General features: G+C 45.1%; 1 protein-coding gene and 1 pseudogene across 2 annotated transcripts in view; one reads left to right on the forward strand and one right to left on the reverse strand.

Moving 5' to 3' along the window:
* LOC149350939 (uncharacterized) overlaps nt 1-14,607 on the reverse strand; it is a 42,928-nt pseudogene that overhangs the window by 3,080 nt on the left and 25,241 nt on the right. The window lies entirely within an intron of this gene.
* Nucleotides 1,135-5,801, forward strand: Cdc45 (cell division cycle protein 45). Its single transcript, XM_089580103.1, has 2 exons — nt 1,135-2,030; nt 2,862-5,801. Exons 1-2 carry the CDS (start codon nt 1,366-1,368, stop codon nt 3,841-3,843), a joined length of 1,647 nt encoding a protein of 548 aa, XP_089436229.1. The 5' UTR covers nt 1,135-1,365; the 3' UTR covers nt 3,844-5,801.

Genomic DNA, 14,607 nt, shown 5'->3' on the forward strand with positions numbered 1-14,607 from the left:
AAAACAGAAAGCAATAAACGAGTGTTTGAAAGTAAGAACAGTATTCAGACTTAAATTTACGAGTCCACTGTCATCAGTTACGGAGGAGGAAAGGCTTAACTGTGCTAAAGCAGCTTTCAGATTGACCAGACTTCAGTGTGCAGGCGGAGGGGGGAGAATAGAAGTTGGCATGTATCGACAGAGTACTACATTCGAATTACAAGCAGACAACGCTCACCGAAAATGGAGCTGTTAAAAGCCATAAAAGACTAAAAAACGAAATGCAGGTGCTGCCATCACCGGCCGATTTCGCAAGTGCGTCGACAACATTACACTGTCATTCACTTCAAAATGGTGGCAACGCGTCCTTTTCAGCAAGCTCCGCAAGTATGTCACGAGTCTGAAACGACTGGCAGAAGGTTTTCAAATCCCCTTTTGTCGTCGATAAATGTGTCTTTTGTTGCTCGAAAAACGTCAGTATAGCCAGAAAAGGCCTGAGAATGATTTTTCAGCGAGGACAATAATTGCATGTATCACCACGCTTCTCTAATTATCCTGGCAGATCTATTGCCGTTAGCAGTCGTCACGACTGAAGAAAATATAACGCAAACTACCTTCAGAGGCGCGTGTTGCGTTTACTGGGCCCTGCAATGACAACAGTGGCCAAACCACTCGCACTTTCTCCACCGCAAACACGCCATGACTTGTTTCAAGATTAGCTCAAATTTATTTACACGCACACGCACACGCGCGCGCGCGCCTTTTCTGCACAATTCGTTGCGAAAAATGACCCAAGCACTAAGCCACCCGATGTAACCCGGTCGAGGTAATCGGCATTCACGATTGTTCCTACCTCAGGCTAAGGGCAGCGTATGCCATATGAGATATAGCAGAGTGAAAATATTATATATCGAGTCTAATAAAGCTGCTTATGGAAGCATGTGGCCCGGAGCAAAGCTTTTTTTTTTTTTTTTTACTCGCGTGCGTTTCGCAAAAAGAGCGCAGCGACGAAAATACATAGCAGGCCGTTGTCGCCGTCGCCGCCGCCAGACCGCCGCCGCTGCTAGTGGAGTTTTTCCGTACGGTTAACTGCCAAAGTGGTCACACCAGGCGCTGCGACCGCGCAACTTCCCTCTCTCGCTCTCTTCCCCTTGCCACATGCTTGTCGCGTCGGCCGGCGCGTCGGTCGCGTCTCCCGCCAAAACCGAAGTGCGTGGCGGGTGCCGTCGTGCCGGATGTCGCCGGTCGTTTGTTGAAACGGCACTTCAAACGGATTCAGTCCGTAGCTGCATGCTGCACGAAATTATTAACCCCTTCGTCAGTTGCCTAACGGGTGCCGGAAAGGTGCGTGAAGATTTTTCTGCGCGCTCGTGATTTGAACGAACAATGTACGTGTCCGACCTTCCTAAAGATTTTTACCTAGAAGTGATCAAAAGCAGAGTTTTAGTTATAATCGCAACGGATGTAGATGCCGTAGCAGCGTGCCGTATTCTGCAGCAGTTATTTCACTCGGACAATGCACTCTACACGTTAGTGCCGGTATCGAAGAAAACAGCCGTAGCAGCAGCCTACCGCGACCACGGTGAAGGGATCAAGAATGTCATTTTGCTCAACTGCGGCGCTACGTGGGATATAATTGAAGAGTGCAAACCCGAGGACGACGATGTGATTTTCTACATAGCCGACAGCAATCGACCAGTGCATATCCACAACATTTACAATACAAGCCAAGTCCGTCTCCTCATGCCGAAGTGTGCGGAGGAGGGGGTGCCCGACTACGATGACCTTTTCAGAGAGGATGAAGAGGAGGACAATGAGGACGACATGTCCATCGAAGAAGTCGCCGATAAACGGAGGGAGCGACGGCAGTGGGAGGAGCGGCGCAAAAAGCTTCTCTTTGAGTACACCGAGTTCAGTTACCACGGTAAGGCGGCTGCTGTTACTATGTTCGAAGTGAGTTCGAAGATGAACCGAGACACACCGGAGATTCTGTGGTGGGCTATCGTCGGACAGTCAGAGCAATACATCGCTGGAAAAATTGAGCACAATCGGTATGTAGATCGCATATATTGCAGCTGCATATCCTTTCGCTTTATGGTGCCTAGCAGTTTAGTCGAGCCTCTACATGAAGTAATAGACGCTTACGCGAGATAAATACGGTTGATGCCTTTTTGACACGTTCGAGCAAAAACATTTAAATCTCATTATTACTTTTGTTTGTAAATTTTCGATTGCAAGTGCAGCACTTGGGCTTAGGTATGTACTTCACGGGGGTGTTTGCATTGGGCTTTTTGCATCTGCAGTAGTATACTTAGCTGTAACTTACATGCAGTACTGCCTCGGTTAAGCGGCCGCATTTCAGTCTCGCGAATCCGTGCTCTGCACCGCATAGTCACTGTGAGTGGCCCATCTCCCGTTTCGTTTTCGTTGGCAGGGCTCGCTCGTTGAAAGGTGAGTTCCACAAAACACAGAAAAACGAGGCACAGCAATGAGAAGTCCCTCGTTTTTCCTTTGTGGCTGTCATCTTTGTGCCTTACTAGCCGATCAAACGATCCAATTAACTTCTGTAGGTTGGAACTATTTGCACAGTTTTGTTCAAATAGTTTCAACAGCAGAAAAAAGTAATTACCTTTGGGAAGAGTATTACTTAACCCTTTGAAAAGTGAAAATCGGTTTTTGAGGAAAGGAAATAATGCAGTAACTGTCTCACATATCTCAGTGGACACCCAAACGGTGCCGTAAAGGGAAGGGATAAAGGAGGAAGTGAAAGAACAAAGGAAGAAAAAGGTGCTGTAGTGGAGGTCTGCGGAATAATTTCGACCACCTGGGAATCTTTAACGTGTGCTTACATTGCTTCCTTTTCTTTCTTTTTTTCTGTACAGGTATGTGCTTGAAGCTGGTGATCTCCAGGCACGTGTCTCCCACCAAATGAATAACAGTGCTGCAACATTGGATCCCTTGGCATCCAATGCAGTTCAGATATCATTTGACCAAGAGCTCGCTCTGCCTTTGTATACACACTGGTCTCTCATGGAGAGCCTGCGAAACAGTCCCAACATCTTTTGCAAATTCAAGCTCTGGACCCAGAAAGGCCACAGAAAACTGCAGGAGTTTCTTGCGGAACTTGGCCTTCCACTACTGCAGTGCAAGCAGCAGTATGCTTCAATGGACATCAGCCTCAAGAACAATGTGAAGGAATGGATGTGTAACATGGCTGATAAGTATGGGCTTGAAAATCTGCTTTTTGCCTGCTTCACTGGAAAATGTGGTTATAGGGACCACTTCTTTGCCTCAGACACTGCCTATGGTCTCATGGCTTTGCTAGAGTCACCCGTAGATGACGTTACAACAAGCTTCTTTAGTACACTAGATGCCCTCTCATGGTCCAACACAGAGCTGCTGCGCCATGGAATCCAGCTGGCCAAGGAGTGTTTGGTGGCCACCATGCAGCAGGTTCATTCATTTATGGATTTGGGAAGCATTATCTGTGCAGGGCCCTTCCTGTATGGCACTGTGCAGGAAGGTGCCCAACACAGCCGCCACTTTGGACGGCCAAGCGGCCTCTTCCGGCTGGCCCAGTGTGCCCTGCAGGCATACGCAGCCAACACAAAGAGCCGCCGCTTTGCCAGCCTACCCCTTGTTCTGGCAGCAGATTATGCTGATGATGGGGCTTACACACTTGTTGTTGGCATCCCACCACTCTCTGAGGACTCAACAAAGAACTTTTTTGGTCGCGCTTTTGAGCAAGCTAGCACAATGACCCACTGCACATATCAGGCTGACTTTTTTTGCTCGCCAGCTGTTCTAGTTTACAAACAGGACAGGGGCAAGTTCCTTGATGCACTTGTGTCCTTGTTAGTGTAATACAGCGAGGGGTTGCCTTTGCAATGGCTGTCATGCAATGATGCTTTGCAAGCTGCATTCGCAGCTTTTGTGAAAATGCCTTGATTTTTGTTTGGATCTTTTAAATACTGTGCACGGACAATCCTATACTAGTCTGGGCAGCATGCTCTGCCATGGTTTTAATGCTATTTATTCAACATGTATATAATGGTTTGTTGCTCATGCTTTACGAGAAACCATGTGGAGTGGCCAAATTTAATGCACATAGTACTGTTTTGTGTAACTTTCATTTAGTTACATGCAACACGGTAAAGTGAATGCTGATAGATCAGTGAGTGTCTTTTGGGTTGCTCAGTGGCATAAAAGAAACAAGAAACTGACTTATGAAACCAAACAATGGCATTAAAGCAAATAATGCACTGTCACAAAAAAATTTATTTCTGTGCTGTGTATAAAATGTATTTGCATGATGGTGTAAATATATTCAGGTACCAGCAATAGTTTCTACAATGCTTTTCTGTGCTTTTTATTGGTCATTGCCAGCTTTCATCCTTGTAGTGAATACTGCATGTAAGTTACTGCTGAGTACTTTTGCAGATGCAGTCGCTTTGGGACATTAAACCCCAACGAACCACTTTTGCAGATGCAGTGTTCTAAACCTCGTTTTTTTTTTCCATACTTCAGTATTCCATTGGTTAAAGTCGCGGAAAAGGACTATTTAAGTTAAATTTTATATTTTTGCTCACTTCACTGAATGAAATGCTTCTTCCTTAGTTGTGTTTTAATAGCGCGAGCTGAACTTTTTCGTGAAAACATGCCTGCAAACATTTGCATGACTTGGTTAGAGTCATAGGAATTTTTATACCTTTTTGTTGTATGAACATCACATCAAACGATGTGAATAATTGAAGCTGCCACGGTGGCTCAGTGGTTATGGTGCTCAGCTGCTGACTCGAAAGACGCAGGTTCGATTCCAGCCGCAGCTGTCGAATTTCGATGGAGGCGAAATTCTAGAGGCTCGAGTACTGTGTGATGTCAGCTAAATAACCTCATGTGATCGAAATTATCGGGATCTCTCCACTACGGCGTCCCTCATAGCCTGAGTCGCTTTGGGACGTTAAGCCCCAATAAACCATAAACCAATCTGAATAATTGTATTGTGTGCCCTAATCAATTCATGTTGTGCCGAAAACCAGTTGAAGTGAGGTTTTGTTCAGGAAACAATTTTTTTCATTGGGCAGAAAATGCAAATTATGCTGCAAGATAATAGCATATTTTGTACAGTTGTTGACAGATCATTCCAAGCAAAGCCACTCCTTGGCTTGATTTTCTTTTTACTTTTTTGAAACCTCATATTTTGTTGTAACACACAACTGGCAGCTAGTTTAACTGCCCCAGTAGGTTATGAGGGGCGGTATGTATAGCATTCATGTAAGATCTGGGTCCGTCTTTTTTTTTATGAGGATAGTGTACATTCATGGGGCGAAGATTCTGTTGTCAGCCGTGAATGTATTGGTCACTGATTACTGTTATTGTACTGGACATTGGTGCAAATAGAGGCTGTTTTTACTTTGGCATCATATTGAATATTGTGTACATACAAGACTGTGGAAGCATGCAATTTTGATGTGAGTCTGGGCAGAACTCATTTATAGTGCGTCTGATTGTGGTAAATTTGTCTGTGCCTAATTGTGGTGCCTAAATTTGGTGCCTACACTGGTAAAAAGTACCAGTGGTCAGCAACATACCACCTGCGCTACGCTGTGTACATACTTTCAGCTGTATTTGGCCAAGTTGAAAAGGCTGGCACATGTGGCCTTTGCTACTGTTGGCACTTCTCAGCAGCAGGAACTGGAAGCAGCAGCAGCGAAGTACCCCTTTTGCCTGGCACTGCATAGCTCAACCGTGTGTATAGCATGCCCATCACCTGTTCTCTGTACCACTGTGTCTTGGAAAATATAGGGAGATGTGGAAAGGCTCGTGAGAATGTGTCCATTGTGCTTTTTCCAGGCTCGTACTAAATGTTTATTCATGGCAAAGCTGTGCAGGCCTTTGTTTTGTTTAGACGTGGAAGAGTTTTAAGGCTTAACAAATGTGATGCTTAGGAAGAACTTATGCAAGTTGGTTTGGCATGTCTCAAGATAGCTTAGCCAAAACTGAACACAAAAGAAAGGACCTTCATAAGTACTTGTGTATATTCTGTTCGTTGTGCCTACCCATTTAATTCAAAACTAAGTTACTTTAAGCAAAGCCTGAGGGTGTTTGTTACATCCAAAAAAGAAGCTGCAGAAGACCAAAGGGTTCAGAGCATGGAACATTTGTAGTCTCTTCATTCTTGCGATACTCTCCTTTGGTAAAGCACTTCAACTGCCTCAAGGAAGTAGTTAATGTCTGAAAATATGGATTTTTGGTCTACTTGGGTGCAAAGGACTGAAGAACAGTGCTTATTCTGGCTGGTTAGTTCATGAGTAGAAGCACGAAAATGGTGCAAATGACGGAACATAGAAAAAAACGGCAAAACAGCAGTGCTAAACTAGCAACCAAGCATTTATTCTTGCAGGCTGCAAAGTTGGTCTTTGTGCCCTACAAGGAAAAGAATTCTGGAATAGTGAACTCATTATGGAATGCTTACTGCATGTATCATCACATTGTGGAAGGCTTCTGAAATAGGTGTGCACACTCATTCCTTCACTTGATGTTAACTACGAGATCATTACTTCACAGTTGGTCCATGGTGCATTCCGTTGTCTAATGTCAGTCCTATCGTTTTCTTTTGATCTTTATCTTGTGCTTTTTCTTTAGCATCAAGTTTTGGACCCAGAGTTGAGTGTGGCAGCATGGCATAGGTACTGCAAGAAGTTACTTAGATCAAAGGTTTCTTTCTGAAGCAGAATAACATATGAGCGTGTATCACCACTTTCCTGAATGTGGAAGGCTTCTGAAGTTAGGCGTGCATACTCATTTTGAGAAACTGCAGTGATACTAGAATCTTCAAAGGACAGTTATCCCCAACCTCAAGCCAGCTCAGATCCACGTACTACCTGGTGTTTGCTCATTCAAATTGTTCGAAGGCTCACCAGATGCCATTACTGACGCAATAGCCTGTCTGCTCACTGTAAAAATGGCAGCAAGAAAGAGGAGTCTTAAACTATATTTTACATCAGCACTAAACAAACTCAACTGTTTTAACGTTTTTGCAGGAACCACTGATGCAACTAAACAAAATATTGACTCTCGCCTCAAATGCTGTTCTGTAGATAGTGTGCTACTTTGAGTACATTGGGAATTGGAGCAGTAATATATATAAAGAGAGAGAGCTTGCTCAGGTTCTGCATTTTTCAGCATTTCTCTTTTTTTAATTTTGCGATCAGACACTTGGTGGTCCTGGAAAAGTTTTGTTGGAAACTCGGCCTGTTTTGGTCCGTTTGGGAATTGAAGCTGGTTTCCACCACATGACATACTCTGGAGAGTAATTTTTGATGCATGCTTTCACAAAGATGCATCAAATTTCGCAAGGTTTCACTAAGCAGAGGCATAGAGGAGAAGGCTGCTAGCTAACATAGTTTTCGGGAAGATAAAGATTTGAGAACTTTTAACATTTCGTTGTTGGCTTAATACAACCTGTTGCTCTTTTTGCGTGTCTTTGCATTGTTTGTATTTCCGAAAAATGATTAGCCTCAGTTATAAAGGGCCAATTAGAGCTTCCAAAAGCACAGTTACACTTAGATTCCATTTGGTTCCAGTTGTGTTTTTAGAAGGCCATTGGCCATTTTTAATTAGGAACAGAAAATGTCTATAACCGGATTAAAAAATGTCCACTATGCCACTAGAGTCAAGCCACTACAGCATACTTGCATGTACAACTGACTTCCATGATAGAATGTTTGTTCCAACAGGCCTGCCCATTTTCACTTGCTTTGGCAGCGTCAATGTAGTTGCTTAGCACAGTCTATTCACAATGTTAGCGGCAAATTATTTCACTAGCGATGTGCTTTGTATGCCAATGTGAAGCCAGAATTGTTCCTTTAGACTAATTTACTAAATAATCACTCAACTGTCTACCCCACATAAAGTAGAACATTGGCTGGACAGCTCATTTTCTTCATAGTGAAAGTATTTGCACTGAAATGGAGAGTAAGCACTAAATTTATCAAAAAAGTGTAACCAGCCTGGTATCAACAGGGTGGCACATAATTTTCTTTTATTTTATATATCATTTGTTTGTTGTGCTATCCAGAGATAGTTGTAAAGAACGAAGACATTAAAGGATGGTATACAGTGCGGTTATATCATTGGCATATGTGTTTGCGTGTGTCAAATTATGACACCTTACCTGTCACGTGTATAAGTGCCTTAATGGTAATAAAAGGGACCTTCACCCTGTTATCTTCTTTTCAGTGTAGGCATTCCTAGGCACTTAGTAACAGTGTAATGTTCAATGGGCATTGCCATTAAGTCACAACATTCTCGAGGAGTAAAACTTGGCCTGTGGATATTGCGCTGATGTGCATATGGTAGCCTTTTCGTGTCCGGTTGCCATGTTGCATGTGCAGTTATCATCAGCCAGGTCAAGTCCAGTGCAGGGCTAAGACCCCTCCTTCGACCTCTGAATAGCCCTGTTCTGTGTCATCAATGGCAACCCTATCCTAGCTAATTTCCTAACCTCATCAGGTTGCGTGTCATGTGCAATATGCAGACATCTGCAGTCTGCTGCTTCCAGCTACATTTCTCTTCCCTTGCTTGATACCCTCTTTGTTAGCTCATAGTCTACCAGTTGTCCGCCCTGTGCATTGCATGTCCTATCAAAGTTTATTTTCTCCACTTGATTTTAGCTAGGCGATCCTTAAATCATAATTGTTCACTTATCCACACTGCTATATTGTTCTGCTCCATTTTTGCCCTTGCAAGCTGCACTGTCCTTCGTCGTCGAGCTTTTTTATTACCCTCAAAGTTGCAGTCCCACAGGTGAGTAATCCCTTGATGGATTGCTCAGATATTGGAGCTGGCAGGGTACATTGGTTATGTACTTACCTTTGCAGTGATATTGATTAGCTTTTTCAATAACGCAGCCATTATTGATCAATAACGCAGCCATTATTGATTAGCTGCTGTTCATAGGTTGAAGGCACCTGCTAAATACACTCCAGCCCACTTTTATTCTGCTGATTTCTGTCACTATTTGGCCTCGCTGGATATACTCCCTTATTACTTGCAGCATCCCACTATTCATCATTAACTGTTCTTCCTTCACCAGATCACTGAACATTACATTAGTTTTACAACAATTCTGAACCCTACCATACCGCTGCGCTTGTTTGTTTATGTTTTCACATCGGTGCTACAGTTCCAGCTTGATTTAGCATGGCGTTGTCAGGAAATCATAGGGTGTTGAGGTGTTCTGCATCAACTTGCATCTAATTTTTCCTGGTTTAATGCTCTGAGGTAAATGTAGAGTGTAATGTATTCTCAAGACTAAATGCTGACGTACGGAGTTTTCCATGGTAGTTCCTTCGTGAGACTGGCAACTTTGGAACTTGCATACAACAGCATCCTGTGAATGCTGTTTTATGCTCTCTTGATGTACTGGCATTTTCAGCCATCACGGCATTTTCTGATGAATTTTGCTCTTTGCTCATGACGGTCTCACGGCTCCTGCAGTTTCTGCAGGCTACACGTGCAGACTTATTTTATTTCAACCTTGGCAAGTGCACCGCACACAAGAGTTTAATTAGTTAACTAGGCCTGTGTTATCATTTCATTGGTGCAGATTAGGTGCTTTCTAAAGATGTAGTGTCTTTACTGCGATTTGTAGCACTTCCAGTCACATTTTTCAATCTGAAACAACTCGAGGCAACAATAGAAACATTAAAACTAAGCTTTGCCACAAGCTAGTGATATCAGTGTAACAAAGGCGTATGCAGAGGGGGGAGCGTCAAGAGGGGTGCATATTTTATACTGTATTGTTCCCTGCTGCCCAGAAGACATGAACGGGCACTACCATGAACTTTGTGCCCCCTCCACGTGGAGAGACCTGTGCACACTATGCCCATGTAGTATTTATATTTTCAAATACTGTTCTTTTAGCTATTGTTTTGCATAGGCGGTACAATATTTCAGAAATGTCCAGTTTGCTGTTTCACCATCAACATACCCTTTGTATCTGCCCTCCAGGTGGAAGGAGGCACTTCAGACGCCCCAATCAACGATGGAGATTTATCTCGAACGTTTGTGTCACAACACAAACGTTTCATGCCCTCGCTTTCCGGAGGTGCCGGGTTCGGTCGCCAGTGCCGCCGGGCGCCCGCTGATTTTTTAATGGGTACAAGATTTCCCGCGACCTGTTCCTCGGCTTTTCTGGGGTGAAATACTTGGGAAAACGCTCTTCGACCAAACCGTACCAAACCAAAATTTTTCAATAGGAGCGCATAATGGAGCAGTGATAAAACGAAACTCTGAAGTTGGAACGGCGCCATGAAAAAGCTGCCAACTCGGACCCCGGCACATGGCAGTGAAGGAAACTTTAGGTGCACGGCTGATGCAACGGACGTGAGACGCATACTGGCTCCGAGGCGCGCCCGTCTCTACCGGTCGAACAAGAGGCATATTCCGGTCGAGCGGTCCTGCGTGCCTACGGAACGCCTCGTGCCGACCGCGCGAAGGACACGTGTAGCGACGCCTTACTAGTACTAGAGCTCGTGAGCAGCAGCTGCAGAAAAAACCTCGCTGACATGTTGGCACCCTAGGTAGCTTAAAGCAGCTGCGGCTCTTCATGCCCTGTTTCACCCGTTTACGTAGTGTGGATGGTGCGGATCAGCCACAGTGAATCCGAGATAGAATTTCGCCCTCTGGCTACGTCCCTCACTGAGACGAAACAATAAGCCTCTGTGTTCATTAGGATGTAGTGCACATGGCAGCGAGCGTAAAAGGAAACTTCATCTTCGTCATTCCTATCCAAATGCATCAGGAACGCGTGCAATTAATGGCTTAATATTCATTTTTCGCTTATTAGGTTTTTCGGGATTCCTCCGTTGCTGAAATCTGCAAATAATTCGCGGACACTTGCGCTTACAATAATGACTGAAGCTTGTGAAAAACTTGGTCGCAAAAAAATGTATACATATAACTCTACATTTTCGTCCCAGCTAGCTGCGCGGAACAGCTGCAGCCTAATGACCTCAACAGTAACGGACTATGGAAAAATACAGGACATAGCCCATGTCAAAGCAGACTTGCAAGCCAGTACGATTAATACTGCGTGCGCAACACAGTTTCACATATCCATGTATCTGGAAGAACGCGACCTTCCTAAGCGAACTTGCTAAGTATCCGGACGTGCCACGTGCGCCCTCGCTGTACGGATGCGCATTCGCTGCTTCTCCGCTCGCGTGCTTTTACAGTACTGTAGACGTGCTAATGGCAGACACTGAATTGTCGAGCGAGTCCCTCAGCGAATCTGACGCCATAGGAAGCATAGCGCTTGGATATCCGAATTTTGTTTGACAATACGCTTTGTGAAAACTGAGTCGTTTACTGTAGCTAGCTGCTGTTGTTGTACTAAATTTGTTTAAGTGTGAAGGGGAGGGAAGGGAAAGAGTTCACAAACTCCTGTAACTGGTAAAAGCGCAAAATTTTGTTTAAGACCCCCACTTTCTGTTCCTAAAAAATACCGAAAACTGCGGAGTCTGCAAGTATTCCCATATTTTACAAGTGTGCAGGTCCATACCACAAGTAGAAACTGCCCCTCTTAGCACTCCTGAAACGAGCGAAATTTACAGCTCTTATTTCATCTTGTGACGTAACTTTTTTTTTATCGGCACAACTTTCACACTACTAGCGTAACCGGCGTGAAACTCGCCTACATTACAGCTCAGTGTGTCAGTCTTGTTCACTTTAACGTGCTAACATTTCAAGTGCACAGAATTTAGCAGAATTTTGATGTCGGCTCTCGTATGAAAGTACACAAAACTGTATCTTTACGTTAGGGAATAAGCGCTAAATCGTGATTCTGTCTGTGTCAGTAACTAGAATTCAATCTTTTTCTTTTGCTTTCTTAATCACCCAAGCCGTTGTAGCAGTTGCTTAAAATACCTGCGATCTCCTCGCACGGTTATGCCCAATACGGCCTCCTGCAGTATGAAAAAACCACGAACATGCATAAGGTACATCAAGGATAGTGCAATTTAATAGCCTCAGGATGTCTCGACCTCAAAATTGGGTATTTGGAGAGCATACATGCAAGGTACGCCACATAAACACATAGCACGGACTCGTGCTAGACGTAACAGTGCACGTGGCCTTACCGCGGGTAAACGTCAATCGTTCAGGTAGCAGGTCAAAATAACGAAGCTAAATCTAGGAAATATTATAGCTGATTTGTTCGCGTTGTCAACCCATGAAAGGAGCAATAAAAGACTGTTCGATTACACCGTGCTTTAATTAACTCGTCTTAATTGTCCGCAAACTTTACCACGAAAATCATGTTTCGCACTGAAATATATGTCAACGTCGAGCTTTTCGGTGGCAAGAAAAGCTTCCGGGCACACTAGAATTTTAAGCTGCAGAGCAGTGGCATTCACGTGCAATTCCATTCACGTGCATAGCCTTCGGAAAGCCTTCCACAAGCTTCTCTAAGTGGTTCAACTATATTCCCCCGCTTTCTTCCCTCCCTATGAGCGGGGTAGGCAACTGGGCATATTCCCGATTGACCTCTCTGCCTGTCCTTTATTCGTTCCCTCTCGCGGAAATTCCTCTTGTCTGGGCGACGTGAACTGCAAGCGACTATTTCGACGCAGCGTAGTGAACTTGGCCAGGCCTCCAGCAGCATCTCAACAGCGGTGCATGTGTAATTACGCCTAGACGTGCCGTGAATCCGGCTTCTTGTGTTTCTCCGGGAGAAGCAGTGATACCGATAGCTGTGGTCCCCTCCCCTTCAATTCCCTGTTCCGTTATTCTCACGTCATTTTTCTCCCCTGGACACTCCTGTGCTCACTTGAATCGCATGCTCAATGGGCAGCGCGGGTGAACGCGGGACTTTTAGGTAACGACGCACTGCGCCCACGACTTCGGCAAAATACGCCAGAAACACAGAAGAAAGCCGATCATGCAGCCATATCACTCCAAAAACGAAAGAAAAGCTAACAAACATCTGATGAAGAAAACAACAGTTTCCTGTCGTATACGAGGTCTGTTAGAAAAGTATCCGACTTTATTTTTTTTTGCGAACACCTGTTGGATATGAAACAAACGCGCTTACAGCAGCCGACCTTGAACCCTCGTGCGCATGCACGAATTTTTTCCCGCCTGCCGATAGCGTCAGTCGCTGGGAAGCAGCGTTTGAGTGAGGCAGTACGGAGTGCTCTCGTCGGTTTTTTATTGCAAGAAAAATGGCGGAGCGAGAGGAGCAGCGCTACTACCTCAAATTTTGCCAGAAACTTGGCGATAGCCAAGTGGAAACCATTCGAAATGTTCACACGGCTTTCGGTGATGATACTGTGAGCAGCGCACAGATTAAGCAATGGTGCAACTGGTTTAAAGACGGCCGCACATCTGTGGAGAGAGAGCCACGCTCCGGTCGGCCATCAACATGCCGAAATGACCAGGTAATTGCCGAAGTGAACGCTGTTGTGATGCGGGACTGCTGTGTGACTATCCGAGAAATTGCGGAAGAGGTGGACATCAGCAATTGTTCTGCACATTCCATTATCACCGAAGATTTCGCCATGGAGAGAGTTGCGACGAAATTCGTGCCGAAGCTGCTGACGGTGGAGAAAAAGCAGCTTCGTGTTGAAGTCTCACAGGAGATGCTGGATTCCACAAACAGTTACCCTGACTTCACCGACGCCGTAATCACTAGTGACGAGTCTTGGGTGTACGGGTACGACCCGGAAACCAAATCCCAGTCGTCACAGAGGACGCATTCCACGTCACCAAGACCAAAGAAGGCCCGCCAAGTGCGCAGCAATGTCAAAGTGATGCTGACTGCTTTTTTGACTCCCTCTGTGTGGCACACCACGAGTACGCACCCCACAGGATCAAAGAATGACTAAAGAGTACTACAGGGATGTCCTCCATCGCCTACGTGGTGCTGTGCGGCGCAAGAGACCGGAATTGAGGTGAACAAGAAATTGGCGCATCCTTCGCGGCACTGCTCCTGCACATTCCTCGCATTTGATTCAGACTTTTCTGGCGAAAAACCAGACTACTGTAGTTCAACAGGCTCCTTACTCTCCTGATATGTCCCCCTAAGACTTCTGGCTGTTTCCTAAAATCAAGAGGCCATTGAAAGGAGCGCGATTTCAGAAAAGAAAGGACATTATGGCTGCAACGACAGCAGAGCTAAATTCCATTCCGAAAAGGGCCTTTTCGGAATACTTCCAACAATGGCAGCACCGCTGGGAGATGTATATGGAGTCCCAAGGAGACTACTTTGAAGGTGATTAGGTTTCTAACGCTCCAGTTATGCCAGTTTTTTTTCTTCGGCCAAAGGTCGGATACTTTTCTAACAGACCTTGTATACGTTGCCGTTACGACGAGTGTCGCACTTATCTCTTGGATGGGCTCTATCGCTCTCGGCTTCGCTAAGCGTTAGCGGCCAGCCTTCCTATCTGCCTTGCCTGCAGTAAAAGCTAAGTTCCCTCGAAGCCACATCCATTGCTGTTGGTCTGCAAACCATTTGGCGGAGAATGATGTCTGAAGTCGGCTAGAGGTTAAGGTTGAGGTCGGTGCTGCCTGCGAGCGTTGCGTGAGCGGAACTTAACATTGCAATTACCGCCGGCTATTGCGCCG

Source organism: Amblyomma mixtum, chromosome 3 (assembly GCF_055824585.1).
Source record: "Amblyomma mixtum isolate Tamu chromosome 3, ASM5582458v1, whole genome shotgun sequence".
NCBI classification, from domain to species: Eukaryota; Metazoa; Arthropoda; class Arachnida; order Ixodida; family Ixodidae; genus Amblyomma; species Amblyomma mixtum.

What these genes read in the sequence shown, in the direction of transcription:
- Cdc45 (XM_089580103.1), top strand. Translation starts at nt 1,366, where the DNA reads ATGTACGTGTCCGACCTTCCTAAAGATTTTTACCTAGAAGTGATCAAA. An exon ending in GGAAAAATTGAGCACAATCG is followed by an intron (nt 2,031 to 2,861) that starts GTATGTAGATCG and finishes TTTTCTGTACAG; the next exon opens with GTATGTGCTTGAAGCTGGTG.